Source organism: Dasypus novemcinctus, unplaced genomic scaffold (genome assembly GCF_030445035.2).
Source record: "Dasypus novemcinctus isolate mDasNov1 unplaced genomic scaffold, mDasNov1.1.hap2 scaffold_174, whole genome shotgun sequence".
NCBI classification, from domain to species: Eukaryota; Metazoa; Chordata; class Mammalia; order Cingulata; family Dasypodidae; genus Dasypus; species Dasypus novemcinctus.
In genome coordinates this window covers 74980-87653 of record NW_026688162.1, presented here as the reverse complement: position 1 = coordinate 87653, position 12674 = coordinate 74980, and the positions used below count along the sequence as shown (strand labels likewise).

The following is a 12674-nucleotide window of genomic DNA, read 5'->3' as shown; positions in this document are numbered from 1 at the left end:
CCGAAGCGTCGGGGGCACGCGTCCAGGTTTAAATTCAGGCTGGTGGCGGGGGGGGCCGCCAAACCCCAAAAAGAAGTCGCCGGTCCCACGTCGTTTCTGGAGCCAGAGGCGTGCGTCAGTGGGGGTCTCGGCGGGGCTCTCGGGCCGTCAGACCCCGGAACGGGGCCGGGGGAGTGAGGACGACTGCTGGGGCGGGCGGCTCCTGGAAATAACGGGCAGCGGCGTCGAGGCGCATGGCGACGAGATGCCACCGCGTAGCCGCGCTCCGTCCATGCCCGAGAGACCCCGACAGGGGCCAGGTCACCAGAGGCGCCAAGCGTGGCGTTCTCTTCTTAACCGAGGCCAAGCTCACGTGGCGCAAAGGTTACCGTTTTGGCGTGGCCGATCCGGTGGCACTTAGGACGTGCTTTACGCTGTGCCACCGCCGCCTCCGGCTGGTTCCAGAACTTTCTCAGCGCCCCCATGCCGCTCTGTCCCCACTAGCAGTCCCTGGCCCCCTGGCGCCCAGCCCTGGCGAGCCCCGTCGGCGCTCTGCCTCCGTGATTTCGTGGAAGGAATCCTGCCGCATTTCGTGGACGGGATCCCGCCACGGTGCCTTTACACACTGGCCTTCGCACGGCGTCGTGGTTTTGGAGATTGTCCATGCTGCGGTGCGGCCGGAGCTCCGTTCCTTTCCACCCAGCCGTAGGCTGGACCCCGTTGCGTCTCTCCGTCCGTCCGTGGCTGGACCCTCAGGTGGACTCCACCCCTGGGCTCTTGCAGACAGTGCCGTAACGGTCATCGGCGTGCACTCGTCTGTCTGAGTCCCCGCTTTCGAGTCTTTGGGGCGTGTACCCAGGACTGGGGGGCCCAGGTGACATGGTACCTCCAGGCGTAACTTTCTGAGGAGCCCGAACGACAAAGTTGAGCCGGCCATCCCAGACCACTCGAGCGCAGAGTCAGAAGTGCCGGACTGGAGAGCAGGTGTGGCTCACCAGCAGTTGAGCGCCCGCCTCCCCCACGGGAGGTCCTGGTTTCAGTTCCTGGTGTCTCCTAAACAAGACAAACAAAAACAACGAGCAGACATCGACCAAAAAACAAGCAATGAGCCCAAACAATGAGCAGACAAAAAAAAAAAAGAGCAGGGAGCCAATGTGGCTCGAGCAGTTGAGTGCCTGTCTCCCACACGGGAGGTCCTGGGTTCAGTTCCTGGTGTCTCCTAAATAAGACAGACAAAAACAACGAGCAGACATCGAGCAAAAAAACAAGCAATGAGCCAAAACAATGAACAGACAGCAAATAAAAACCAAAAAAAATGAGCAGGGAGCCAAAGTGGCTTGAGCAGTTGAGTGCCTGCCTCCCACACGGGAGGTCCTGGGTTCGGTTCCTGGTGCCTCCTAAAGAAAAAACAGACAGTGAGCAGACAACTGGAAAAAAAACGAGTGTAAGCAGACAATGAACAAAATCCAAAAAACAAGCAGGAAACCAATGTGGCTCAAGCAAGTGATCGCCTGCCTCCCACATGGGAGGTCCTGGGTTCAGTTCCTGGTGCCTCCTAAAGCAAAAACAAACAGACAAGGGGCAGACAACTAGGGGGAAAAATGAGCAATGAGCAAAACCAATGAGCAGACAATGAACAAAGCCAAGAAAACGAGCAGGAAGCCAATGTGGCTGAGCACCTGCCTCCCACATGGGAGGTCCTGGGTTCGGTTCCTGGTGCCTCCTAAAGAAAAAACAGACAACTAGGAAAAAAAACGAGCAGACAATGAACAAAAGCAATGAGCAGACGAGTGCAAACAACAAACCAAAACTTTGACCTATCAGACGAGGGAGCCATCTCTGGGGAAAAAAGAAGAAAAGCGAAATGTGCAGCTTTGCGTCTTCCCAGCCAGGGGCAGGTTTTTCTTTCTTGGTCCCGCCATTTCCGCCCTTTTCCTGTCCCCACAGATTATTCCAGACGATGGCGATTGGCCGAGCTCGGCGGTCTTTGTGTTTGTCCAGCGCAGCGACCCAGGCGTGGTAGCTTAGAAATAAGGGCGTTATCCCAGGGCCACCGGGCGTGCGCAGAGAATCCAGGCCACTCTGTGGCCGTTTGCGTGAACCCCATCCTCACCGTACCCCAGATTTTATGGCTGGCACCCCCAATGTTGGGGACTGGCTTGAACTCTTCAAGAATTCAAAGGTAGCCTGGGGAATGTTCCAGAAACAGCACTGACATGGAGGGAGCCAAGTTGTCATGGAAATCACACAGTCAGCTGGAATCAGGGCAGTTTCTTGTCCCCTCCCACTCGGGGTCCACCTGGACTGTCGTCTCTTCTTCATACACCGCCTTCTCTTCCAGAATCTTCCTTTCTCCTCCTAGGATGGCCCACCCTGAGCTGTGGTGGACACCACACGCTCCTATTATGGCCCCCAGTGCCATCGCACTGGCTCGTTCTTTTTTTTTCTTTTAAAGATTTATTTTATTTATTTATCCCCCTGCTCGTTGTTTTGCATTCACCGTCTGCTCTGTGTCTGCTCGTTGCGTGCTCATCTTTTTTTAGGAGGCAAAGGGAATCGAATCCAGGGCCTCCCAAGTGGAGGGGAGGCGCACAATGACTCGAGCTCCCTGCTCCTGCTTTTTGTGTCTCTTGTTGTGTTTCCTCGTGGTTATTCTTGCATCAGCTCATTGCATCATCTTACTGCATCTTGTCAGCTTGCCACACCAGCCCATCACATCAGCTTGCTGTCCTGCTCGTCTGCTTTAGGAGGCACCGGGAACCGCACCTGGGACCTCCTGTGTGGTAGGCGGGTGCTGGACTGCTTGAGCTGCCTCTGCTTCCCACTGGCTCATTCTTGGATCCCATCTCCGGGAGACAGGCGCGCACGCGCCCACGTGCCCTCACGTCCGGTCGGACCAGGAAAGCCGGGGGCTCCGGGGAGGGAGGAGGCTGTGCCGGAGGTAGGGGACAGGCCCTCAGCACCCCCAGTTGCATGACACCACGTCATGGGGCCCCACGGGGCGGACGGCGTGGCGGCAAGAGCCCGGCCCGCAGGACGCGCTAAGCCCTTGAGGGCAGTTCACCCGGGGGGCTGCAGCGCCCCCACTCGCCGGGGCCGCCCTGGGCCTGCCTGGAGACTCTGCCACGGCACGGGGTGGGCGGGTGCTCCGGAGCCCAGGGGCCCCCGTGTCGGCAGCACCGCGGCGAAAGTTAACTGCCTGCGTTCGTTATTCGGGAGAAAACGGAGCTCGATCCCTTCCTCACGCCGTACACCAGGATAAATTCCTGACTCGTGGGACGGATCAAACCAGGGCAGCCCCCAGCTGCTGGGACCCTCCTCCCCTCCCCCTAACTGGGTTTGTGGCGCTAAATCCACGCGGCCGCCTCAGACGCCGGCGGGTCGGACGATCCCGGGGTGTGGGGCCTCGCGGGGGTCGACGGAAGCGCCTTACCCAGGGGTCCTCGATGCTCGGAGGTGTCCTTGGTGGTCACGGCTGGGAGGGGTGGCACCGAGCCCGACACTTCCTGCCACGTGGGCCACGTGGGACCCGTGGGTGGCAGGTGGGGAAGCTGCCCTGGTTCTTGTCACCGAGGAGGGGTCTCCCCACGAATATGTCTGTGGCAGCCGCGAGCCCCCCTTGGTGCTCCAATATGTGGAAGGCAGCCCACGACACCCAGCCACGGGCCATGTGGGATCCGTGGGTGGCGGGCAGGGAAGCCGATCTGGTTCTTGGCACCGAGGAGGGGTCTTCCCACGACTGCCCACGAGTATGTCCGTGGCAGCCACGAGCCCCCCTTGGCGCTCCAATATGTGGAAGGCAGCCCACGACACCCAGCCACGGGCCATGTGGGATCCATGGGTGGTGGGCAGGGAAGCCGATCTGGTTCTTGGCACCGAGGAGGGGTCTCCCCACGAATATGTCTGTGGCAGCCACGAGCCCCCCTTGGTGCTCCAATATGTGGAAGGCAGCCCACGACACCCAGCCACGGGCCATGTGGGACCCGTGGGTGGCGGGCGGGGGAGCCGATCTGGTTCTTGGCACCGAGGAGGGGTCTGCCCACAAATATGTCCGTGGCAGCCACGAGTCCCCCATGGCACTCCAGTATGTGGAAGGCAGCCCACACCACCCAGCCACGGAATTCTTAAAACCCACCACGTCTCCCCGCATTCAGCTTCCGAATGCCGCCCGTGGCTGCGCCGGGTCCGCTCAGACGACCCCGAACCGAGACGTGGCGCCTCCGAGGGCGGGCACTGAGCCCGACTCGCCTCCCCCCGGCCCCCGCCAGGCACCCGGAGCCGCGGGCCTCGGTTTCCCCAACTCCCGAGGCAGGAGGCCGCTCCCTGCCCTGCCTGCCCCCCCCCCAGCCCTGGGGATTTGGGAGGCTCAGGCAGCCCCCCAAGCACACACCGCGCCAGCCCCCACGTGTCCCCGTGTCCCGTGCCCCCCCCCCCCGCAGGCACGGCCTCTCGGAAGCCGAGCTGAAGGACGTGCTGTCCCTGGACGACGAGGTCCTAGAGGAGGTGTACCGGGAGTGGACGCCCCCCAGCCGGGAGCTGCTGCGCTTCCCGCCGCTGTCATGGGTACGGCTGCGCCGGGACCTGGGCGACTGCTTGGCCAGGCGGCCCGCGGATGGCACCACGCTCCTGGCCCTGGCCCACAGGTAGGTCCAGCCCGAGGCATGGGTGCGGCGAGCGGCCCCTCCTGGTTCCAGACCCTCCCCGGCTCCCCTTTCCTGGGGGATCAAGTCCCCCGGGCTCGTTGCGGCACCCGGGGTCCCCGCGCCGCCGGCTTCGACATGGCTCGCTCTTAACGTTTTCAGTCGAGGCGAAATTCGTGTAACGGAAAATGGATCCTTAGTATTTTTCAGGAGGTACCAGGAATTGAACCCGGGACCTCGAACCTGGGAGGCAGGCGCTCAACCACTGAGCTACACCTGCTCCCCAGTGAGAGTTGTTTTTTCTCGTTTGTCTGTTTTTCAGAAGTACTGGGGATTGAACCCGGGACCTCATACCTGGGAGGCAGGCGCTCAACCATGGGGCTATACCTGCTCCCCAGGGACAGTTGGTTTTTCCCATTTGTTTGTTTTTCGGAGGCACCAAGGATCAAACCCGGGACCTCGCCGGTGGGAGGCAGGCGCTCAACTACTTGAGTCACCCTCTCTATCCAGCCAGAGTTGTTTTTTCTCATTTGTTTGTTTTTAGGAGGTACCAGGAATTGCACCTGGGACTGCATATGTGGGAAGCAGGCGCTCAACCACTGAGCTACAGCCGCTCCCCAGTGAGAGTTGTTTTGGCTCATTTGTTTTTAGGAGGTCCTGGGGATCGAACCGGGACCTCGTACCTGGGAGGCAGGTGCTCAACCACAGAGCTTCACCTGCTCCCCAGGGACAGTCGGTTTTTCCCATTTCTTTGTTTTTAGGCGGTATCAGGAATCGAACCTGGGACCTCTACGTGGGCAGCAGGTGCTCAACCACTGAGCTACAGCCGCTCCCCAGTGAGAGTTGTTTTTTTGTTTGTTTGTTTTTAGGAGGTACTGGGAATTGAACCCGGGACCTCACATGTGGGAGGCAGGCGCTCAACCCCCGAGCTACACCCACTCCCCAAAAATGTATCATTTTAAAGTGACACCTCAGCAGCCTTTAGAACATGCACGGTGTGGTGCAACCGCCCTCTGTCTAAGTTCCAGAACATTCTCCTCATCTCCCAAGGAGTCCCCACCTTCTTTCAGAAATGATTCCCCATTCCCCTGCCCCTGGAAGCAGTCAACTTCCTTCCTGCGTCTATGCGTTTGCGTCTTCCGGACTCTTCCGCTAAATGCAGTCAGGCAATCCCTGTCCCCGCCTGCCTGGCTCTTTTCACCGAGCGTAATATTTTCAAGGTTCACCCGCGTTGTGGCGTGGGTCAGAGCTTCGTCCTTTTTTATGGCTGCGTAGTATTCCACAGCACGGCTCGACCACAGTTTGTTTCTCTAATCATCTGGACCCTCGGGTTGCTTCCCCCTTTGGGCTCTTGCAAACGACGCAACGAGGAACCTTGTGGTACACGTGTCCATCTGTATCCCTGCTCTCCATCTTTTTTTTTTTTTTCCTTATGGTACCGGGGCCGGGGAATGGGCCCGGGACCTCGTCTGTGAGAAGCTGGCGCTCAACCACGGAGCCACATCGGCTCCCCTGAGTCGTTTTTTCCATTTGTTTTTAGGAGGCGCCGACCCCGGGACGTCCCATGTGGGAGGCAGGCGCCCAACCCCTCGCGCTCCATCCGCTCCCCGCTTCCCATTTCTTTCGTGGCATTCCCAGGGGTGGCACTGCCAGGCCCTAGGCGCACCCTCTGTTTACCTTGGCGAGGAACCCAGTTGCCTTTTTATCAGTCAATTCACGTCAGGAAAATCCGGTTCGGAGGGAAACGCTCAGCAACAGCTAGTCCAGACGCGACAAGCATCCCCAAAGTGGCTGAGGACGGGGCCGGCGTTCGGCAGCCGCCTCCCGCGGCGGCGGCCAGGAAGGCCGGTGGCCGCCCCCGATCCCCCCCCCGCCCCCCGGGCCCCTCACCCGCGTCCCCTCTCCGCAGACAGCTGGCCGAGGCGGTCCACGAGCGCTACCTGCGCGGCCCCGAGGGCACGCGGCGGCACGGCCTGCTGGCCGACTTCTTCCTGGGCACGTGGAGCGAGGGCGCCAGGAAGCTCAGCACCCTGCCGTGCCTGGGGACCCCCCTCAGCCTGGACCGCAAGGTGGGGTACCCCGGCCCCTGGGCGCCCCCCCGCCCCCGGTCCGTTCCGTGGCCCAGCCTGGCCTCCGGCCGCCGGGGTCCCGCCCGCGGCGCGCCCTTCGGAGAGGACGCCGATCTTACTTCCCAGCCGCGATAATCGCGCGAGGTTCGCCCAGCGCGCCCCGGGGGAGGCCCAGGAACCCCGCCACTGCCCCACGCGGGAAGACCGGCTCCCTGTCCCGCCGTCAGCCCCTTTCCTGCCCGTCTTTTGTCACCCCGAAGCTCTGGGCCCGGGGTCCTCCCAGCCTGGAGACCCGCTCCCTCGCTTTGCCTCGAAAAACACTTCCAGACCTGGCTCGAATACCGCCTCCTGCAGGCAGGCCTCCGGGATTGCCTCTCCCCCCCCCAAAAAAAAAGGAGTCGTTCTTTTCTCTGGGCCGTCGTCACGCCGGGGCGGAACCGGCACGTGTTTTGAGCATGAAAACTTGGTATTTGGGGTCTATGGGAGGGTTGTGAAGAGGATTCAGAGCCCCCCGGGACTCTGCCCCCTTAGTACATCCACGACGGCTGGGAACTCGGCACTTGGATGTCTCTTTTGTAGGTGGCTCTTCTTTTCTTTGTCTCCCACGCTGTCTCCCACGGCTGGCCGAGGCAAAGCCAGGCCGGGGCTCTCTCCATCCCTTTCCTGCCGTCCCAGCCTCAGGCCCTCCCTCTCCGGGGCCCAAGGAACGCTTCTGACGTGACAACCTGCTCCTGCCTCTCTCCTTCTCACGCCCCCCATAGCTCCCCAGTGCCCTCCACGTCGAACCCAGCCTCCCCCAGCCTGATATTCGGGGACCTTCCCGCAACCCCCCCGCCCAATCACATTCCCCCACCACAGACCCCCGACTTCTCCCTCGGCCCTACGAAAATGCCCCCCCCAACCCTCTCACCCTTCCCGGGCGTGGCACTGTTTTCCGTCACCTTCCACCAGGCGGGCTCCTACGCATCCTCCGAAGCCCAGCTCCCCGTGCCCATAAACCTTCCCTGGGTCGCAGAAGATGCCACCCAACTCCCCATAGGCCCGCTCAGCCCAGCCCGTGTCCGCAGAGACCGATGGGCGTGCGCCGTGGCCCCCCCCTTTTCCTCCCTGCAGGTGGCCCCGCAGCCCCTGTGGTTCTCGGAGTCGGTCGCCAACCTGCGCAAGCTGGAGGAGATGCCGTTCCACCTGCTGCGCGCCGGCCGCCTCGAGGAGCTGAAGCAGGAGGTGCTGGGTGAGACCCCCACTTTCACCCCCCACGGCCTCCTGAGCCCCGCTTTCCGGGGAGACGCAGAGCGACGCGGGGCACATCCGCGGGTGCCTCGCTCCTGGCGGGGGGGGCAGCTTGAGGCCGAGAAGCCCTGGGTGGCTGGAGAGAAAGAAGCCCCTCGCCCGGGTGCTGAGCGCCCGGCGCCCCCTCTCGCCCCCCCCAGGGAACGTGGCCTGGATCTCCTGCCGGGCCATCTCGGGGGGCCTCGAGAGCGTGCTGGACGACTTCGAGCTGTGCGCCCCCCACGTCGACGCCCCCGAGCTCGGCCTGCTCCGCGAAGCCGTCGAGCTGTGCCGCCCGGCCGTCGAGCTCCGAGGCCCGGGTGAGCGCCCGCCGTGCGGAGCCTTCTAGAAGCCCGCCCTCCTCCCCCCGCCGCGGGCCGGGCGTTCGCCGACCCACCCCGCTTCGTGTCGGAACCTGTGGGTCTCCCCCGGCACCTGCTTCTGGAGTTTTGTTTTGTTTTTTTTTAAGGAGGTACAGGGGATTGAACCCGGGACCTCGGGCGTAGGAGGCAGGCACTCAACCACTGGGCTACACCTGCGCCCCAACTGTTCAGTCGTACCCGGGCAAGGGTTTAATGTAGAGCTGGGTGTGCACCTTGGGCCCAGCACCTTTTTCTGCAGAGGGCGGAGGGGCGACATTATGGGCAAAATTGAGGGCAAAATCGCAGGAAAGAAATCGAGTGCCCACCAAAGTGTCACAGATGGAATTCAAAACGGAATAATCGCCGGCACGTACAACGTGTTTTGTAACTCAGATCCGCTCGTGAGGAAAGGGGGCTGCTCTCTGGAGGGCAGCGCAGCCCGTGTGGCACTCAGAGCCGGGGCGCTCACCAGTCGATGACGCCAAACACGCGTCCGCAAAACCCGGTTCCGCGCTTCCGGCTTGCGGGGAAGATGGTGGGCACCAGAACAGCTGTTCTGTGGGCAGCCGCTGTCAGAACAACGATCTGGAAATCCCGGAGGCCAGAAGAGCCCTGACGGCGCCCAGGAGAGAGCGGGAGGGAGAGGCTCATAAGTGACGGCGCTAAAATGTCAGTGCAGGGAAAGTTATGATGAATCTGTCTTTGGACAGTGAGCAGAGATGTAAGTAACAGCAAATACAAGGAAGAGAGGGAGGGAGAGAGAGAGACAGAGAGAGAGAGAGAGAAAGGGAGAGAAAGAAAGGAAAGAAAAAGAGAGAAAGAAAAAGAGAGAAAGAGAAGGAAAGAAAAAGGAAAAAGAAGGAAAGAGAGAAAGAGAGAAAAAGAGAAAGAGAAGGAAAAAAAAAGAAGGAAAGAAAGAGAGAAAGAGGGAAAGAAGGAAAGAAGGAAAGAAAGGAAAAGGAAAGAGGAGAGAAGGAGAGAAGGAGAGAAGGAGAGAAGGAGAGGAGAGAAGGAGAGAAAGGGGGAAGGGAAGGGAAGGGAAATTGGTTCTGCGCTCACAGGCCAAGCGGTGGGCTGGATTTGGGCCATGGGCTGTGGGTTCCTGTCCCTAACTGGGACTTTAAGAAACATTCTGAGTCATCAATGGATGTTCCATTGAAGAGGGTTTTGTTTTTTTTAAAGATTTTTAAAAACTCCCCCCCCACCCCCATTGTCCGCTCTCTGTGTCCACTCATTGTGTGTTCTTCTGTGTCTGCTTGTCTTCTCATTCGGTGGCTCTGGGAACCGATCCTGGGACCTTCCGGAGAGAGAGAGAGGCGATCGCTCTCTTGCGCCACCTCAGCTCCCTGTTCTGCTGCGTCTCTTATTGTCTCCCCTCTGTGTCTCTCGTTGCGTCATCTTGCTGTGCCAGCTCTCCGTGTCGGCTGGCACTCCCGCGTCGGCCGGCTCTCCACATGGGCCAGCTCGCCACGTGGGCCAGCTCGCCCCCACCGGGGGGCCCTGGGCATGGAACCCTGGACCTCCTATATGGTAGCCGGGAGCCCAGTCGCTTGAGCCACATCCGTTTCCCCATTGAGGAAGATTTTTATTCTAAAAGTTCCAGCTGGTCCGTTTGAGTTTTTTTGTTTTTTTGTAATGTGTAGAGAAAGGTATTTACGTCCCTTTATCCAGAGTTTCTCCCCACGGGGGTGAAGCTGCACTCCCCAAAACGATGGTTCTGTAAACCGCCTCTAGTCCCAGCTCTGCAAACCCAAACTTGAACCTGCTCCCTTCCTCCCGCCTTCTCTCCCCTGGACGTTGCCAAAGCCTCGAGCCAGCAGCTTCCCAAGGCCCGAATCTCACCAAGAAGCTCCCTGTCCAATGTTCTAGGTGGCTCCCCTTTGCTCTTGAGGTGAAGACTCAGGGGGCCCCCATACCCTGGAGGGTCCCGGGTACCCCGTTTCCCTTGCTGGCCCACACTTCTGGAGGAGGAAACATCCAAGCTCGCGCGAACGGGCGCAGGCATAGCACTTGCCATTCCCCGGCCCCCCTGGCCCTTCCTGGGGTCCCTCCAGGATGTATTCGGCTTGCCCCCTGCCAAATTCCCACCCTTCCCCAAAGATGATATTGAGTCTTGGCCAGAAGCATAGATATTTTCTTAAGATTTATTTTTTTTAATTTATTTCTCTCCCGTCCCCCTGCCTCTGCCATTGTCTGCTCTCCATGTCCATTTGCTGTGTGTTCTTCTGTGTCTGCTTGCATTCTTGTCAGCAGCACTGGGAATCTGTGTCTCTTTCTTTGTTGTAGCCTCATCTTGCTGCATCAGCTCTCCGTGTGTGCGGCCCCACTCCTGTGCTTTTTTTTTTTTGCACGGGGCGGCTCTCCTTGAGGGGCGCACTCCTCGCGCGTGGGGCTCCCCTACGCGGGGGACACCCCTTGCTGGCAGGGCACTCCTTGTGCACATCAGCACTGCATGTGGGCCAGCTCCACACAGGTCAAGGAGGCCCGGGGTTTGAACCCTGGGCCTCCCGTGTGGTAGACGGACACTCTATCCGTTGAGCCACGTCCACTTCCCAGCGTGTCTGTGTTTAAAATAACGGGTCACAGCCAGCGCCGGCGAGGATGAGAAGTGGAAACCCTTGCGCGGATCTGGCGGGGATGGGAAATGGGGCCGCCGTGGGGAACTCTGGTGGTTCTTCAGAGACTTCAACAGAATTGCCCTGTGACCTGGGCACCCCACTCCTAGGCATGCACCCCGAAGAGTTGAAAGCAGCGACTCGGACCGATTCTCCCACACGGACGTTCATCGCAGCATTATTCACAAGAGCCAGAAGGCGGAAGCCTGTCTATCCACAGACACGTGGATCCACGAATGTCGCCTAGCCGCACGTGGAATATTAGTCAGCCGTGAAAAGGGATGGAGTCGTGCTGCAATGTGGCTGAGCCTCGAAAACATCGCCCTGAGTGACAGACACCAAAGGACCAGCAGTCTACACTTCCACTCACGTAAAATGCCTGGAATAAGCAAATTCATAGAAACAGAAAGTAGATTTGAGGTTACCAGGGCTTGGAGACCAAGGCGCATGGGGAATTCTGTTTGGGGTGATGAGTTTTGGTAACGAACGGTGGCGATGGGGGCGCAATATTGTACGTATAATTAACGCCACTGAATTTATACCTGAACGTGGTTAAGATTGGAAATTCTGTGTTGCGCATGTGTTCCCACAAAAGACATTATGAATTGTTGAAAGAAGATCTTTAAGGGAAGCAGGCGTGGCTCAACTGCTAGAGCGTCCGCCTACCACATGGGAGGTCCAGGGTTCAAACCCCGGGCCTCCTTGACCCGTGTGGAGCTGGCCCACGCACAGTGCTGATGCGCGCAAGGAGTGCCCTGCCACGCAGGGGTGTCCCCCGCGTAGGGGAGCCCCACGCGCAAGGAGTGCGCCCCGTAAGGAGAGCCGCCCAGCGCGAAAGAAAGTGCAGCCTGCCCAGGAATGGCGCCGCACACACGGAGAGCTGACACAGCAAAATGACGCAACAAAGAGAGACACAGATTCCCGGTGCCACCGAGAATGCAAGCGGTCACAGAAGAACGCACGGCGAATAGACACAGAGAGCAGACAACGGCAGGGGAGGCGGGGAAGGGGAGGAAAATAAAAATAAAATAAATCTTTTAAGAAGACGTCAGCTCTTCATTCACAAGGCGTAGGTCTGCGTGTCACCACCAGAGGGCGCTGCTGCCACGCCTTTGCTCTCAGGACGTTCCAGAGCCTTCTGCAAGTGGCCCCCTAAAAGACAAACCTTTTAAATGAGGCAAGAGCAGCGTTCCTGAGCTCTCCTCTTCCCTCGGGTCCAGTCTGCACTATCGCTAAACCCCTGTCTGTCTTAAAATGTGATGGTTGTCCTTGAGCGCTTTTTTCCCCCATTTATTTTGATTTTTGAAAAGAGGGCGTTAAAATTGCATTTCTAAAAAAAAAAATTTAATTTCTTAAAAATTGCATTTCTTGGGAAGTGGCTAGGGCCCAAGCGATTGAGCTCCCGCCTGCCACATGGGAGGTCCCGGGTTTGGTTCCCGGTGCTTCCCGAAGAAAACGAGCAGATGCTGCAAAGAACAGATGCCGGGGAAGCAAACGCGGCTCAAGTGATAGAACTTCCGCCTACCGCACGGGAGGACCCGGGTTCGAACCCTGGGGCCTCCTGGCGAGAAAGAAGAAGAGAAAGCGTGCCCGCGCGGTGAGCCAGTGCCCGCACGGCAAGCTGAGTGCCCGCGCCGTGAGCCGGTGCCTGCACGAGTGAGTCACGCAGCAAGATGATGACACAACGAAAGAGAGACGAAGGGGAGAGTCAAGGTGAAGCGCAGCAGAGACCAGCAACCG

General features: G+C 59.6%; 1 protein-coding gene across 1 annotated transcript in view; it reads left to right on the top strand.

The window, feature by feature from the left end:
• The window catches only part of NWD1 (NACHT and WD repeat domain containing 1), a 77853-nt gene that overhangs the window by 32022 nt on the left and 33157 nt on the right, over positions 1 to 12674 (top strand). Inside the window, exons 6-9 of the mRNA XM_058292628.2 lie at positions 4419 to 4622; positions 6529 to 6688; positions 7802 to 7919; positions 8119 to 8277. Of these exons, the coding sequence (XP_058148611.1) occupies positions 4419 to 4622; positions 6529 to 6688; positions 7802 to 7919; positions 8119 to 8277 (641 nt within the window). The remainder of the gene's footprint in view (positions 1 to 4418; positions 4623 to 6528; positions 6689 to 7801; positions 7920 to 8118; positions 8278 to 12674) is intronic.